General features: G+C 41.9%; 2 protein-coding genes across 5 annotated transcripts in view; one reads left to right on the forward strand and one right to left on the reverse strand.

The window, feature by feature from the left end:
• The window catches only part of RHOQ (ras homolog family member Q), a 50314-nt gene extending 34445 nt beyond the window's left edge, over positions 1-15869 (forward strand). The window contains exons 3-5 of one of the 3 annotated variants that reach the window (XM_081940776.1): positions 5558-5722; positions 8575-8670; positions 8772-9975. In XM_081940776.1, the coding sequence (XP_081796902.1) occupies positions 5558-5722; positions 8575-8670; positions 8772-8807 (297 nt within the window). In that variant the 3' untranslated portion in view covers positions 8808-9975. Of the gene's footprint in view, positions 1-5557; positions 5723-8574; positions 8671-8771; positions 9976-10596 lie in introns of those variants that run through there. The other 2 variants (XM_081940777.1, XM_081940775.1) reach the window with 2 other exon arrangements.
• The window catches only part of PIGF (phosphatidylinositol glycan anchor biosynthesis class F), a 43129-nt gene continuing 36543 nt past the window's right edge, over positions 11165-17750 (reverse strand). For both annotated transcript variants that reach the window (XM_081940774.1, XM_081940773.1), the window contains exon 6: positions 11165-11303. In XM_081940774.1, coding sequence (XP_081796900.1) covers positions 11190-11303 — 114 coding nt within the window. In that variant the 3' untranslated portion in view covers positions 11165-11189. The remainder of the gene's footprint in view (positions 11304-17750) is intronic.

Raw genomic sequence — 17750 nt, forward strand, 5'->3', positions numbered from 1 at the left:
CGGCCACTCCAGAGGAAGGAATTAAGGAGATCCTTTCTCTAGCGGCATTTCTGTGCGATCGGGAGGGCGCGCCGGCCATTTTGAAAGTGATGCGTTGGCGCGCTTTCTAGCGGCCACCCATTGGGAGCCAGCTGCATCCCGGGCCCCTCTCTAAGGGTGCGAAAACCGCGGCGGCCATTTTTTTCAACCAACTTTGCAGCCGACAGCAGCAGACTCTCGCGCCTCTCCGCCTCTTCACAGATCGCTGCCAAGGGTTGTGAGGGCCTGTCCAGAGCGCTGGCACACTCAATCTTCCCTCTCAGCGACCCCCACCCCAGGGGGGACGGCAGGGAGTGTCCTGGTGCCTGTATCCAGCCTCCAGCCTCAGTTTGATCTGCGGACGCTTTGGAGCCGTCTGGCCAGTGTCCAGTGCCCTTTGTGTAGCTGCTTCTTCCTCTACCCGGACCAACACCTCTGACTATGGCAGATGAAGGTTTGGAGCAACGGGAGGAGCTGGCAGGACCATCTGCAAAGCGCAGCAGGCCAGATCCCTCGGGCCAAGGAGAAAGGGAAATAAGGGCACAGGGGGGAAGGCTTCCCATAGCTCTTTTGGGAACAGGGGCCCCAAACACCTTGGGGACAAGGGGCAGGAAACTCCTAAAGAGAGGCCTGTTAAGCCCCAGGCTCCTCTGCCTCCTCTGACCGAGGCTGGGCCGAAATCCCCTCCACCCAGAGATTCTTTGTCAGGTTCCCCGGCAGCCTCTCTGGGTTACCCAGTCTCTCCTAGCTCTTCAGTAAGAGAGGAGTTGGAACCATTCCACAGTTGCTTCCATGCGGAGGACTCCAGGGTTCCTGTTAGGAGTGAGAGAGGACATCCCTCTGCCAGGCCCAGGCCTGTAGAGGACGAAGGCCCAGCTCTGTCTGCTGAGATGAGGGAGGTCATTGCTCAGGCTATCTCCCAGGGAGTGGTGGAGGCCATGCGACAAAAGGAAGGTATAGGTAACAAGGCCTCTAAAGCTTCTCGCACCCCCGTGGTGGATAGGACCAACAACTTTGATTGTTACCACGGAGGTGTCTGCGTGGAAAGAGGAGGCTGCTGATGAGTTTGAGCTTTCGGAGGATGAGGACATGCCTCCCAATAAGCCGGCATTCACCAGCCTGTTCAAGCCCTCCTTGTTTAAGGCTATCTTGCACAAGGCCAGGGCTTCAACGGAGCTCGGAACTAAACCTAAGGATAAGGTCATTCCTTCTACTTCTCAGGATCTTAAGGTGGGGCTGTTTAGTGAACTACCCCAGACCCAGAGCTCATACCGTTCACTGACTTGTTCATGGACGTGGTACAGCGCCAATGGGCGCAACCAGGTACCTTGGCCAACCCCAGTGGTGCGGACAAGCCCTTACATCCTCTGGAACCGAAATTAGAGGATGTGCTTAAGATGCCCGAGGTGGATGCTCCAGTGGTCTCATTGACCTCCAACTCGACTCTCCCAGCTGATCTATTAGAGGGCTTAAAGGCAGAGGATAAGTGGTCTGAAAAGGCCTGTCACAAAACGCATCAGGCGGCCGCCTGGGCGATTAAGGCATCCACCTCCGCCTCGTTTTTAACGAGGACCTTCCTGCTATGGCTGCACCAGCTGAGATCTCAGCCTCCTTCAGAGGCGTCTCGTTGGCGACACGATCTTAACAAGATCATTACAGCTGTAGAATACTCGGCGGATGCCTCCCTGAATGCAGCAAAGTTCGCATGCAGGGCTCTGGCTTCCAACGTGACCTCACGTCGCTTGCTGTGGCTTAGGCACTGGCAGGTGGACATGAAGGCCAAATGGAAGCTGGCTTCAGCTCCGTTCAAGGGGGGCTTTCTCTTTGGGGACTCCTTAGAGAAAATTTTGATTGAGATGAAGGATAAACGGAAGAGTCTTCCATCTACCTTCAAGAAGAATGAGAAGAAGGGTTCTGGTTCCTTCAGGAAACAGACCTTTCAGGCACAGGACAACACCCAGGCCTCCACTTCATCCTACCCCTATCAGAGGTCTTACAACCAGTCTAATGACAGGTCTCAAGACCGGAACAACTTTAACCCCAGGGGCAGACAGCACAACCAGGGTTCCTTTCGAAAGCCCTTTCGAGGGGGTTCCCACAACCGACAGTTCAGATGCGGCAAGTGACCGCCAGAGTCCCCCTCCCATCGGGGGCCACCTGCAGCTTTATGCAGACCAATGGGAGGGAATCACCATGGACTCGTGGATCCTAAATACCATCAGGAGGGGGCTGACACTGGAATTTCTATCATTTCCACCACGGACATTTGTTCGTTGCTCCCTGGCCAAGAACCCTATAAAAAGATCCCTCATGCAAGCAGAAATCGAACATCTTCTGCAAATACACGCACTAGAGCCAGTTCCCCCGGAACAGGAAGGGAAGGGATTCTACTCCATTCTCTTCCTGATCCCCAAGAACTTAGGGGGGTAGAGGGCCATACTAGATCTGAAGCGCCTGAACCAACATCTGGCCTACAAGCGCTTCAAGATGCAGTCCCTCCAATCCATCCTAAGCTGCATAAGGAGAGGCGATCTGCTCACTTCCATCGATGTCAAGGAGGTGTACCTGCATGTGCCCATCCATCCGGCCCACAGGAAGTTTCTATGGCTGTGCTACAATGGAGGACATTATCAATACAGGACCCTGCCATTCGGATTCTCGTCCGCCCCCAGAACCTTTACCAAGCTCTTTGCAGCTGTGGCGGCTCATCTGCATACTCTCCCCATCCATCTGGAATGTTACCTAGACGACATCATCATTCACTCGACAGATCGTCTACAGGCGGTGAGAGATGTACGGATCACCATTCGCACCTTGCAGGAGCACGGATTCTCAGTAAACATGGAGAAAAGCCACCTCGACCCAGCTACGCGCATCCAACACCTGGGCACCATAATAGACTCTGTCTCGTACCAAGTGTTCCTGTCTCTGGACAGGCTCCGCAATCTCAGGAGCAAGATGCGACAGTGCTGTCAGGCCACCTCCTTGCCGATCGTCCAACTGTCCCAACTACTAGGCGTCATGATATCCTGCTTCAACGTGGTTCCCTGGGCTCGTCTTCATGCCAGGGAATTGCAATGGTTCCTGCTGCCGATGCAGAGGGCGAAAGCAAGCAACTCCCCCAGGAGGGTACAGCTTCCACCGAAGGTGTCCCGTTCCCTGAGTTCGTGTCAGTCGAAGGTGGTGGAGAAGGATTGCCTGTTCAAGGAGCCCGACAGGATTGTAGTGATGTCAGACGCCAGTCTCTACGGTTGGGGCGCGCATTGCCAAGGTCGGTTGGCGCAGGGCAGGTGGGCACGCGCGGAAGCAGCCTGAAACATCAATTGGCTGGAGCTGAGAGCAGCCCGACTCGCCCTGCGACAATTCTCGAGCCAACTGGCGGGTCGTCACGTTCTGCTGCTTACGGACAATATAGCCACAAAGGCCCATGTGAACCGGCAGGGTGGCACCCATTCCAGGCAGCTCATGACAGAGGTGGAAGACTTGGGCCATTGGGCAGAGATCCACTTAGCGTCATTGAGGGCAGATCACATCTCCAGCACCAGCAATGTGAGCGCAGATTGGTTGAGTTGACAGTCGATCGACAACTCAGAGTGGAGGCTGCATCCAGACCTATTCAGTCAGATTGTGAGACGTTTCGGACCTCCGCAAGTCGACCTGTTCGCTACGGCGACCAACATTCAACTCCCGCGATTTTTCTCGTGTTACCAATCGACGCAGGCGGAGGGGACGGACACTCTAAGGGCCAGGTGGCCTCCGGGACTTCTGTACGTGTTCCCGCCCCTCCTACTCATTCTGCGGGTGATCAACAAGCTCCTGGTAGAAGAGACGGAGCTCATTCTGGTAGCCCCACATTGGCCTAGACGGTCCTGGTTCGCGGATCTGGTCAATCTATCCGTGGAGAGGCCATGGAGAATCCCCCTGGAGAAGGTGGTCCTGATCCAGGGGGCCATCAGTCATCCAGAGCCCCAGTGGCTCCAGCTAGCCGTCTGGCGCTTGAGGGGCTGCTCCTGAGAAAGCAACGCCTCTCGGACAAAGTCATCCAGACGACCAGCCACGACTCGCATATATGAGGCGACCTGGTCTGCATTTTCTACTTGGTGCAAGCAGCGGGACATTGTAGATGTTTAAGCGTCCATACCACAATTGATGGACTTCCTCCAGGAGGGATTGGACAAAGGTCTAGTGTCCGCCATGCTCCGGCGTCAGGTTGCTGCCTTGTCCACCATTCTGGCCAGAAACCACTGGGAGGGAAACCAGTGTGAGTGATAAATATTAAGACAAAAAACGTTAACTTCACATACAGTATATGCTATTAAAGTCAGAACTGCAAGTGACCAAACAGGAGTTGGATAAGATTGAAAGGTTCCAACAGAAGAGAATATATATAACTCAGGATTGAACTGTGGTGGTCTTGGTGCTTCTGAGCTTGGTTGTTTGCTTAAAAAGCCCATTTCATTATTCAACTAAGTAACATCACACTGATGATGTTACCTAGTTGGATAATGAAATGTCTGCATCTCAGATAGCACAGTACTGTGTAAAAAGGAAATTCCATCCTTATGGAAGGTAGCAATACATCTTACAACATATTTTTATTACTTCTCTAGTGTGGCAGAGAGGCCATAATCGAAGCAACATGTGAAAGAAATGAAGCCAAAGAGATACCATGTGATTGAAATGTTTATGAATGGAGCTGAGAAAGGGGACGGGAATTAGTTTTTATCCCATATAATAAGAATATCCAATCCCTTGCAAGGAAGCTGCATAATGAAACGTTCAAGACAGATATATGATATGACAGATATATGATATCAGAAATTCAAACAATTATCACAAGATGTTGTGCCTACTAACATGAATTACTTCAAAGAGGAATTAGATAAAGTACATCAATTGGTTGTGACAGCTGTTTTAGGCTATTTCCAGGATGAGAGGCAGCATATCAAATGTTAAGAATATCAGGACAGGCACCCATTGTGCTTGAGCCCTTTGGGGGGACTTTTATTGGCATCTCATTGGCCATTGTGGATAATCTATTCCTAAAAGTTTGATTTGATCCCCCCCAAAAAAATGCTATTAATTTATTTTGGTGAGGACCTCACCCAATAAACAAGCAGTTCAATTCAGGGTTTTTGTGGTTGTTGTTGTCCTTTTATACACTCCTCAAAAATATTAAAATCAAGTAATATCCACAGCTTGGCTTAATGTCTTGAAAAATAAGATGTTTTTTCTGTTTGCTGTGTGTGAAATAATTCTTAAAAATATATCCATTATTCCATATATTGTAGAAGCCGACAGGGAAGGTAACTGTCTGATTTTTATAGTAGTACTTCACCCAAATGGACCAAAAGTAGGAGGAAAGTATAATCTGCAATACATTGGAAAGGGTATTTAACTCTCAGTTTATTTAGCATGGAATACTGAGAGTAGCAATTGCTTAGAAACATCAGCATGTGTATCCATTAGAAATGATTGTGATCAAAATTCAAATTTTTAATGAAAAGTAATATATGTATATGTATCTGTCTGTCTTCAGGAAGACTATGATCGCCTCAGACCGCTGTCATACCCCATGACTGATGTTTTCCTCATCTGTTTCTCTGTGGTAAATCCAGCTTCTTTCCAGAATGTGAAGGAGGAATGGGTACCAGAACTTAAAGAATATGCACCAAATGTACCTTATTTATTGGTTGGAACACAGGTACGTGGCTCAAAATACCTGTCTCTCTATCTAACTCTATCTCTACCTACCTACCTATCTACCTGTCCATCCATCCAAAGTAGCAAGATATTTTCTTCTTCCTTTACAAAAGTACATACATTGCACATTTTTGCAAAAGATTACTGACATGTTCCTTCCTGTGATCTTTACCTCTCCAACTCTACTAGTATCAGCTGTTAAACAGATTCCTAAGTTCTTCAAGTGCCCATTCTAATTGTTTCTTGTGTCACAATGCCCTTCTCAGTATAGTGCCATTTTTATTTTTTCCTGAATATTCTTTTCAAATCCATCCTTTCCCATGAAATCTTTGCCTTAACCACTTACAATTCAGAAGAAGTTCAAATACCTATAATTTCCTCTTTGTCACACAAATGTAGGTTCTCCCTCTTTCCAGACCAAGCAACAGTATCCTCACCCCTTGCACTCTCCAAGCATGTAGGCTTGCATTTCTAGTTTGCAACTAAAATAACAAGAAATGCATCCAAAGCAATCTAATTTTAGAGCCAGAAGTGACAACTGGAGCCCTCTAGTCCTTCTGTGATTAACACCATTAGTTGTAAACAGAGCTTGAAAGATTAACTATGGAATGGAGAAACTCCCCCAATGAAGAGAGAGAACAAAACTGCATCTTAATCTACCTTTGTTGCTCTTAATAATAATAATAATAAATAATAATATATTTATTTCTTAGCCGCACCCTCTCCCGAAGGACTCGGGGCGGCGTACAATGAAACATACGAAATAAATATGTGAACAAAACAAACATATAACAAAGACATACACTGAAACATACACAAGGAGGAGGTCGGCTGATAAAAAACAATTAAAATACAGTATTTAAAACCCCCTAGAAATTAAATATAATTAAAATACCCAGTTAAAAACCCGTCAGGAGCGATATGGTTAGATCAAAGTTGAGCCAGGCCAGCTGCTTGGAATAGGTGGGTCTTGTTAGGACACCAAGTCCTTTGAGAACACCTCCATCCCTTTTGTCCTCTTTATGGATTTTTAAAACTTCTTTCAGCATGTAAATTGAAAGCACAAAGCTCTATGTTTTGATGTGCTCTGCCGATGAACAAAAAGGGTGTTTGCTCACAAACAATAAAGCAGCAATTATGGGAGCCAAGCAGCTGATTCAGACAAGTGTGGGTATCACATGCTGCAGTTGGATGGAGTGAAGTCTTGTGGTCTCCTTTGCTGATAAATGTATACATAGATACACATCACTGTGTACCCTTTGGGTAAGAAGAATTGGTTCACTTTTTTTTTTTACTCATGTGACATTGGCAGTCTGTGGGCTCAGTGCCCACCACTGGCTTTCCAAATAGAAATGTGGGGGGTACCCTGTTGGTAAGAAAGACCATCCTCCTTTTCAACCACCCCATATATGGTTTCAGGTATATATTACTTCAAAAGCAGACCCTGCTTTTTCCCCCTCCCAGTTTTTATTCACAATGTGTGCATCTTACCATTTCCCTCTTTTTTTCATCTTGAAAAGTTAACCATGAAATTAATTCCAAATTTCAAGATAGAGCTACACGCTGAGGGCATATCATCGGTAATCCTACTCCCTAATTCCTGAAAAGCAGGTAGACTTCATGCACTGAAAAAAATGAGCAAATATTTTTATGTATTTACTGCCCTGTCACTGGAAACTGGAAATTCCCGAATTCCTTTTCTGCACCAAGGAAAATTTAAAAATGCTTGTATTCCCCACCCCCACCTATCCGCTTATCTCTATGCAACATATCTTAACTGATTTCTTTGAATGAGTTGGCTGCAAATCCATCAGCTCACTCTTACCTTGAAAGACCTGCTTGAATCAGCAGTAGGGAACTCACAAATATAGAAACAAGCTAGCTCTATAGAGCATGCAGCAATTCTAAAAGGCAAGTTTTACTATGGCTTCAAATATGCCACAGTTGAGCCAAAAATAAATTGCCTCTCCACATCTGTATCCCTGAAACCACAAAGGTCCGTAATTTATTCTGAAGCTGAAGAGAGTAGTTGTGTCTATGAAATAACCGTTTCACAAGCACCAGTTTACCAGTAGTTATGCAAGGCTACTTTCAAGTTCCCTTTCAGATGATGCCTTGAAAACCTGGCTTTTTTCTCAGGTTCTGGCTGAGATGGATGAAGCCCCTTGCTGGGTGCATGATATATGTTTTGTGCCTTTGGCTGGATTTGCCATTATGTTTACTTTTTTTTTAATATAATTTGTACGTCTGTTGTGTTTTCAGTAGTTGGTGGTGCCTAAGTGAAATAAATCAATGAACAAATATATAATTACAAATGACCTGAGGAACATTTAGCCTTTCTTCCAGCTACCAATTTTCTTCTGCACATTTCCTCCAAACTTTTTCCTTAATTAATCTTTGGTCTCCGAATAAACAGAAGAAGGAAAATAAGTAGGAAAATAAAAGAATCCCTGCCTCTCATATTCAAATTATTGATTATTCTGTGCTCTTGGCTTTTTGCATGTTGAGCTAAAATTTTGGGCTAAATGCCTTTTGAGGGCATTCTCTGGAAATGTCATAGGTCCTTTTAATTTGCACATAGTTCATTTGAACCACAATGTACCTTATGGAAATAGGCTTGAGATTCCAGTTAAAGCAAAAGTTATAGATTGAATTAGCCTGAGTTAGCATGGTTAAATTTCACCACGTTCAATATTAATCATGCCTAATTTAAACCCCAAGCTGTTCTGTGAGACATCAGCATTACTACCTTGTATTGGAGCCACTTCAATTTTCTTTTTTGATAAAGTCTGTAAAGTTTGATTCGTAACATGTAGAAGGAAGTGTACATATCTTCTGTAAATTTTCTAACAGATTGACCTTCGTGATGATCCTAAAACATTAGCAAGGCTAAATGACATGAAAGAAAAACCAATATGTATGGAGCAGGGCGTTAAATTAGCAAAAGAGGTAAGCTGGAGATTTAAGAGCTCAAATCTTCTTGGTATTACCGTATGTGTATTATATTTCCTCTACCTTGATTTTATCTTTCTGTATGAAAAAACTTGCAGCATCCATACAAAAGGATCAGCCCAACCTACAGGTAATCCTTGACTCAAATCTATTCATTCAGCAACTGCTCAGAGTTACAGCGGTGCTGAAGAAATGGACTTATGACCAGTCCTCAAAGTTCCAACCGTTGCAGCATTCCTATGGTCATGTGACTGCAATCCGGATGCTCAGGTGCTCAGCTACAATTACAGTGTCATAGTGTGCCACGTTACATGATTTTCATTTGCAACCTTCCCTATCATCTTCCCACAAGCAAAGACAATGTGGAAGCTGCCAGGGAAGGTTGCATGTCAGCCCAGTAAGTTACTCCTGCTGTTTTTACTCCTGAGGAGCTGACAAAAGAGTACAAGTTCCTACTTACAGTCCGTAGCACATCCACATGTCATAGGTCCTATCCACTACATTGTGCACCCTGCTTAACAATCCAAACATCCTGAGGTTGCAATGGCTGCTAGGAATGCCATCATAACTCAAGGTCTACCTGTACTTTGAAAGTTGCTGTTTCATGGCAACAAGGAAGTGTATCTCCATGCAAATCCCTTTGAATCCTTGGATATAGAGGACATAACGAAACATTCGGAAACTAACCCACAAGCTCAGAGAACAAACCTTCACCCTCATAGAGGACATAACTCTGAATAAAGTAAACAAAGATATAAAACCAGCAGACATTAGTATAGCATTTTCAGTAAAAAAAAAGATAAAGACTCAAAGGGAGGAACAATTGCCCTTAAGTTCAATTATTTCCAGATAAAGTGTATAATCATACTTCCCTAACCTAATGCCCTCCTGATGATATGTTATACTATGTATCACATCAATTAGTGTGGACAAGGGCCATAAGGAAGCTAATGTGGAGGATTTGCATTTAGACTAATTACAAACAGAGAGATTTTTCTGCAGGTTGGTTCTGCCTTAACTTTTCTTACATTTAGTTATCCCTAAAATGTAATACTGCTTTGCTCCACATTTTCCTCCATATGGACTTCTTTCCAGACTTCCTGTATTGCCAGCTGCCAGTATTGTTTGGCATAGGAAGCATGTGCCCACAATGTCAGGGAATAAACTTCTAGCATTTCTATGTTTTTCAAATGTACCAGTGCCACTGAAAACAATAAGCAAGTTATTTTCATATTTCTTTCTCTTTCAGTGAGAAGGAGCAGCAAGGATTCAGATTTTTATACTACATTTAAAGGCAGCTGTGTAAGAATTAAGCAGTCCATAATCTTATCTGTTAATACAGCTGTTTTGTTTGTGAATAATATATAGTATTAAATACTATTAAGTAAGAGTTCATGTAGTATTTTTCAATAATTGAAAGATAACCTACTTCAATAAAAGGCAATGGAACACAGTGAGAATACATTTGAGAAAATTAAAATAGTCATCTGAATTTGAAGAGTCTCCAAAGTATAATATTTATATCAGGAGTGATAATGTATTTAGCCGTAGAAATTTTCTGATTGATGGTAATCCCTGTTTGTGCATTAAATATTGGTACACTTCATCTGTTCTTTATACCTTCCTAAAATGACTCAGATACAAATATACTGCCGAAAGGAAAACAAACTGAAAACACCAGTGTATTTAATGTTTTTTCCCCTAACCGTGAATGTAATGAAAAGAATTCTATATCTGTCACCAAAAGACAAACTTCTTTTTCTGGAAGGCAGAGGGCTGGAATGTTTTTCTCAGGGCAAAGACAAATCAAAAAACAAACATTGATGTTTCAATAAAAATGAAATCCCCCTGAGTTCACTAATAGAGTTTGGGGAAGATTCAGACTGTCTATGTTGCTATTAAATGCATTTGTTTTCTTGACAGATAGGAGCCTATTGCTATGTGGAATGCTCAGCTTTAACGCAGAAAGGATTGAAGACTGTTTTTGATGAAGCCATTATAGCCATTCTAACTCCAAAGAAACACACGATGAAAAAGAGAATAGGTTCAAGATGCATTAATTGCTGCCTGATCACATGAGAGCTGCTGGTGGGACAATGGCCACACGTACCGTGAAACTTGTGACACTGTGCAAATATACACTTCAAGACAACCACACCTTATTCAGAAATCCACTAATTGACAGGGAAGCGGATTTTAGGAACTGGCATTTGGTGAAACCCAAAGGGGGAGGGAGAAAATCACAAGTATGAGAAGAAGCAAGCATCATCTACTGTGAAGATTTTATTCATATGGGAAGGAATGTACAATCTCTCAGGGGTAATGTAGTTTAGGACATACAACAAATGTATGATCACATTGCCAGTGCATGTTGACCATGCTGGGGGAAAAAAGGAGAAGAAGAGTAAAGCCCAACAATGCTCTGAAAAGATTTGGAAAGCCTTTTTGCTTTGACCATAGCCCTGTGCAATCTTCATAGGATCTCACAATCAAAATGCCTTTCCTCCTTGCGCCAGTTATCTGCTTTTGTATGTAAGCTGCTTCCTATTCCAATATATCCACAAAGATGCAATAAGGAGACCGGCCACGTAGCCAAAGGTGGCTCCAAGTGAACAGGAAATGGGCCACACCTGAAAAAGGAAAATGCTGCATTAGAAGACGAAAAGGATGAACTTCAATGAGCACAAGTTTTTGGTATGACTGAAAAGACACCAGAACGGGGTACAGAATCCTTTGCAAAGCTTGACATGCTTTTACCAGAATGGTTAAAAAAAAAACAAGCGGGGTAATAGCCATCAAGCATGTGTTAGGAATATGAACAATTGTACAGTTTTTAAAGTGCATTAAAGCATAACTAGCTGGCGGCTATTGCATATGATGCTTGATCAGAACCAGGTAAGAAATATGTGGTGTATCTGTGGTCAGAGCAGTTGATGTATTCTTATTTTCCAGTTAATTTGCTTGTTTGTGTTTAAGCTGCTCCTTCTCCCTTCCCTACTGCATTCTTTCAGTCCTAGGTAGCTGGGTAACAGATTTGACATTGAAGCACAATGGAATGAAACATATTAAAGGAGACCATAAATCAAAGGGAAGGGCAGGGGCACACATCATAATGACTGCTTCATGCAATGAGTTTTCATTGCAATAGCAATGAATATTTGCAAGACGAAGTTCTGCTATCATGCTAGAAATTAGATCTGAGCATCTATCTTCTATGGATAGAAGATTCTCCATCACTGGTGACTTCTGATCCAAGAGAAGAATCCCTGTAATAAAATGGGAGAACTGTTTGTCTTTCCCAATTCACTGCTTTTCCTGCGGTTTTTTGAAGCTGCTTATGGTCCACAATATTAGGGGAATAAAACTGGGTTCTATACCGAAATGCCCCCATTACACCAGCAAGAGAAATCTGAGCAGAAGTTGGTTCAGGGAATGCTCCCATGGTTAGAACTAGATCCAGCTATCGTTAAAAACAGTTGCTCTCTCTTTTTTAACTCTTCCTACCTCTCAGTGCTGTTCTCAAATGAAATTAATTGGCATAATGAATTCCTGAAATATTTTTGCTGCTTGTGTGCTATACATGCACTTGGAATTCCCAGTTGGGTAGATGTGGAGCTGCAGTTAATATCTCAATATTTCTCTGAATTTAGTCAAGATTTGAAACATGTAAGGATGAAAATTCTGGGAGCAGTGCCAGATATTTATGTAGAATTCCCTAGTCAGTATTACATAGTTGAAGATATAAACATGGCAGCAAAATCCCCCATATATGCAGCACTAACTGAATTTAAGCCTTAAAACTGTACTCCAAGATCTGTTTGTGATGGGTGAAATCAGAAGTAGCTAGCCAGATCCACCCAGAACAAAATAAATATATTATTCTACTTGTATGTAAGGACTCGGGCTATCAATCAGTCAAAGTCATAATTAAAGCAGCCAGCTAAATTGATCAACTGAAATGGAGTCTGAATGGAACAAAATAACTTTACACAAAAAAGCATCTTTGTTATTTAAAAATAATATTAATAACATCAGTTGGTCAGTTATGCAGGGTACCTTTTTAGCAATAAAACAGTTTTGATTGGTTTTACTGATTAACTCACTAAATGTCCCAGTGTAATAAAAATGAATGCATTGCAGATGAATGCTGCTTTAAATTCCAATGGCTATGCAATCAATTGAGTTCCTTAATTAAACAGGACATCATTTTGATCGTTTTTCTCTCTTGAAATGAAATCCAATCCAAGCTGGATTTATTTGGGCAAGAAAGGAAATATTTGCTGCTTAAGAATAGATGGAATTATAAAAAGATAATTTTTATACATAACTCTAAGGAGGCGCTTTCCTCTTTCATTTTTGCTGCTCAACAATGACAGGAGGAAGGGGCTGCTGGCACAGAGGGAATGGATAAGTTGAGGTTCAACAGGACTACATTTTTATAATTATGAATGTGTCCTGCAGCTGCAAATTCATTCTTAAAGCATATTGAAAATGATTTAAATTTTTAAAAATGGTTAGCAGTTTATTAAGGAGCTTTCAGATTTGAAATTTACAAGCTATAAATATAAAATAAAGACATTTCAGTGAATATTTTAAAGAACATTAGTTTCGAGCGAGCTACTTGCCCCCATTTTGTTATAAAAGATAAAAATTGCAGACAGGAATATTTCCATAAACGTAAGTAACATGAAAGCACATTAAGAGGCATTGGCTAATAGGTATTTTGCCTGAGCTCTATATGTGAGAAAAAAGGAGGAATGGGAACTAGCTAGTTCTACTATTCTTTCATGCTCTTCTTGCTTCTCCACATTGAAATCAATTGTTCAAAGATTCTGTAACCCAGAAAGGAGTCTTACTGTACAGCTGCCCTTCACATATAGAAGGTAGTGAAAACAGGATAGGAAGGGTTTGTTCATCCCATCTACGCACACACACACACACCCCTACATGAGAGCCACTGAAAAGGGGTATGTCTTGCTTAACCAAAGCTACATTTATTTCCACTCTACTGAGTTTGCTCAGTCTCTTAGCAAAGGGTCTCTTAACCTATGAACGCAAACTGCTGGCACAATAGCCTTCCTTGGCATGATTCACATTCTGCTCTAAGCTACCTACTCTAAAACGATTCTTAGAACGATGAACTTGTGGCCAAAACCCAACTTTGTGCAAACACTGCACGTAGTATAAATAATCTGGCCTGAAGAACTGGGAATGTCTTGCTCTCACTTTTAGAGTTGCAGGTATAACACTGCAGCAATCATAGTTACCTGCTCCAATCTAAAAGTTATTACTGTGTGTTCTTAATATGATCTATAGTGATCCATACCATTTCTATGGTATTAAAAGTATGCACAGATATTTACAACAATCATTGCAGTGTCAGTGGGACCCCTTAGTACAGCGATCTCCAAACTTGGCAACTTTAAGATTTGTGGACTTCGACTCCCAGAATTCCCTAGCCAGCATGGTTGGTTGGGAGATTCTGGAAGTTGAAGTCCATAAGTCTTAAAATTGCCAAGTTTGGAGACCCCTGCCTTAGTACATCAGTGGACTGACCTGTAGACTTCTTTCAGCTATTTTCATATAATACCCTATGATTACATTCTCAGCCATTATGATTAGGAATTTGACTCTTGAAATCAAGAACATCCAAAGAATTGTATATCTAAGCTTGAAAACTGATCTACCTGCTGGGGGTTCATACAACTATTTACTAAAATTTATTTTATATATGTGTGTAAGGCAATGCCCAGTTAGACAAACCAGAGAACTGCTACCCAGATCCATGAACTTTAACCTTAATAACACTGATGGTTTATTTTGATAAATACTTTTAAACATTTAAGGAAAATTAAAGGTTAAATTATTTGATTAATAAATTGACTTCGGTTCCAAAACCTGTTTGCCCAAATAGCACAATTGAGGTCATTTTTAATTTAAATGAAGAAAAACACTATGTTGCAATTTATCTCTCCTCTGTTGTAGAATGCTGAAGGTCCAGGCCATTATTACAGTGCCTTTTGCTATGCTAAGGTACAGGTACACACTGTATTTCCTTAACCCTTATAAAAGGCACAATTTACAATTCTTTGTCCTTCATCTTATTTTTTATTCATCTCCTGACTACAAATGTAATGTAATCCAGGCAATATAATGCAAAACAGTCTGTATGTGTGTGGCATTTTGCTCCTGTCTCCAGCTTTTCCAATATGCACGCAGACCAACACATTCTTGAATATCTTTCTATTGTTTTGGAAACACAATTGACAGATGTTTGAGATATTGTCCTATTTTACCTGGGGAGGCTCCAGGTTGATGAAAGCTATTTCAGTTCTGAAAAGAACAGGCAGGAAAAAGAGTCAATTTATTCCATATGTTCTCCCAGCTGTTAGATTTTCCATCATATTTCGCAGGTAGTCCTCAATTTACAACCACAAAGTGGAACAAGGAAATTCCTCGTTAAGTGGTAGGGTTGTTAAGTAAATAGTGACTGCACCCAATTTTGCAACTTTTTTTTTTGGCCACGGTTGTTAAGCATGGTATCACAATTTGCAACCTTCCCTGCCGACGTCTCCATTGACTTTGCTTGTTGGAAGCCAGCTGGGAAGGTCACAAATTATCATGGCATGACTCCAGATCACTGCAACCATTGTAAATACATGCCGGTTGCCAAATGCCCGAATCGCAATCATATGACTTTTGGGATGCTGCAATAGTCATAAGTGTGAGGACTGGTTGTAAGTCACTTTTTTTCAGCGCTCGTAACTTTGAACAGTTGCTAAACCAATGGTGGACTAACTGGAATGCATCAAACCAGCTCCTTAGTTGTTTGTAATCTTGTTTTGATTTTGATCTTTTGTGCTTAATCTTCATATCACTAAATAATAATAATATGTTCATGAGGTGCCTTGGGACTCTTACTGACCTTGCTTCAGCCTTGTATTTACAGCCTGAGAAAGGTCACCATTTCAATTTGTCATGCCTGCTTTTTCAAACCAAAGATTTGCTTCTTCATGTTCTGTAACATGACATTGCATATTTTCTGCAGAATGTTAAATAGTGTATATTTCAGTACTAACATACTGCGTTGTTTGGTCTGGTGAAGGCTGGATTTCTAATGGACATTTTCTTTCAAAATAAATTCAATGTCTTCAGGAATTAACCAGACATTAAACAATAATAATAAAAAATAATAATCTAGGCAATGGTGTATTAGTCTTTGTATGCAAAACCTGTATCATTCATTCCTCTTATCTCCCAACATAATTGAATCTGATCAACTACTATTAAAAAAGGTAATTGGTTTGCTAAGTTCCTAGCTATCACGCTGATTACATCTTCCTTCTCCAAAGTCTATCATAAAGGTACAGACCAGATTTCCTGACAAAACTCAGAAAGAAGCCAAGGCAAATAGGTTCACACAAACAGACTTAATGAGATTAATACTGTTAAAGGCTATTTCTTGTTCCTTGCATAACCAGGATTCTTTGGGGACCAAAGCCTAGTTAAATTGGAAACAAGCCGATTTGGCTCAGGGTGTCGTCGTCCCCCCCCCCCCGCCCCCAGTTAGATCAGGAAAGAGATTATGGTCATGGAAAAAGAGGGGTTCATAGTGATGGCTCATTTTCCGTCACATAAGATATAAGGCTGCAAGTTAACATTTATCAGTACAGAGACAAACTGCATGGGAATTAATTTTGGATTAACTCCAAAAATTGCTATTCCAACTCTAATTCTTTTTAAACTCTATCATGCCAAATCCCTCTGCTACAAAAATTTTCCAAACTAAGAACACAAAAATAACTCACTCCCTCTGTAAGCATTCTTCTGCTTCTCATACTGTGCAGTCATATCATTTTTCCATTCTCCCACACATTTTCTTTATTAAACATGTCGGAGGCATTGTAAGAGCTAGAGAGTCCACTACTCTCGTGGCTATTGCAGAAATGGGTTTTAGAGGACTGGCGGTATGATCTCGAAATAAGCCGAGACAAAAAAATGTAACAGACTTTAATACTACACCTGCTTAAGGCAAATCCAAAGAACTAGAAAAGGGTTTAAAAGGTAAAGGTTTCCCTTGCACGTATGTGCTAAGCGTTCCTGACCCTAGGGGGCGGTGCTCATCTCCGTATCAAAGCCGAAGAGCCAGAGCTGTCCAAAGACGTCTCTGTGGTCATGTGGCCTGCATGACTAAACGCCGAAGGCGCACAGAACGCTGTTACCTTCCCACCAAAGTGGTCCCTATTTTTCTATTTGCATTTTTTCTGTGCTTTCGAACTGCTAGGTTGGCAGAAGCTGGGACAAGTAACGGGAGCTCCCTCCATTATGCTGTGCTAGAAATTCAAACCGCCGACCTGATGACCTTTCTGATTGACAAGCTCAGCATCTTAGCCACTGAGCCACCGCATCCCTTTAGAAATGAGTTACTTCAATATAAATAATAAATATATAAATAATATATATTATGTAATCCAGGAGCTGCAGTTTTCAAGGCTTCAGAAGCTGTCAAAAGTGCATATCAAGAGGATCATTTTACCTTCGTTTATAACCAATGCCAAGAGGAAGCATGAAGTACGTGAATTCCTCTGTATAGGTCTTGCACGTTTCTGCAGAGGATTTGCTGTTGCAATGGTAGACCTTTCATTCATAAAATTATTCCCTTTTCTATAAGTCAATTCTCTCTCTTTTTTTTTTTTTTACAAACTTTGTTCTTAAAACAATATAAATGACCCAGCTGATTGTTTCCTGAGCCTTGTTTCTCCAGCACAATCCTGGTGATTCATCTTGATACAATTTACAGTTTTGAGGTAAAGGCTCATTTATAAATTGCTTTTGCAACATTAATATATGAAGGTGAAGGTTTGTTCTCTGAAGATGTTACCCAGCCTGGTAACGAAACGTTCGGAAACCAACCCCCAAGCTCAGAGAACAAACCTTCGCCCTCATCCTACACTCGAGTTACAGATTGTACATTAATATATGCATGAACACACACACACGCACACACTTTTATTCAATGTCCCTTATTAAGAGGGTGAGAAAATAAAGCCTGGTAGCGAATTTGAAAGCTCGCCAAT

The sequence above is a fragment of the Natrix helvetica genome (genome assembly GCF_964273705.1).
Source record: "Natrix helvetica genome assembly, chromosome: 2".
Classification (NCBI taxonomy): domain Eukaryota; kingdom Metazoa; phylum Chordata; class Lepidosauria; order Squamata; family Natricidae; genus Natrix; species Natrix helvetica.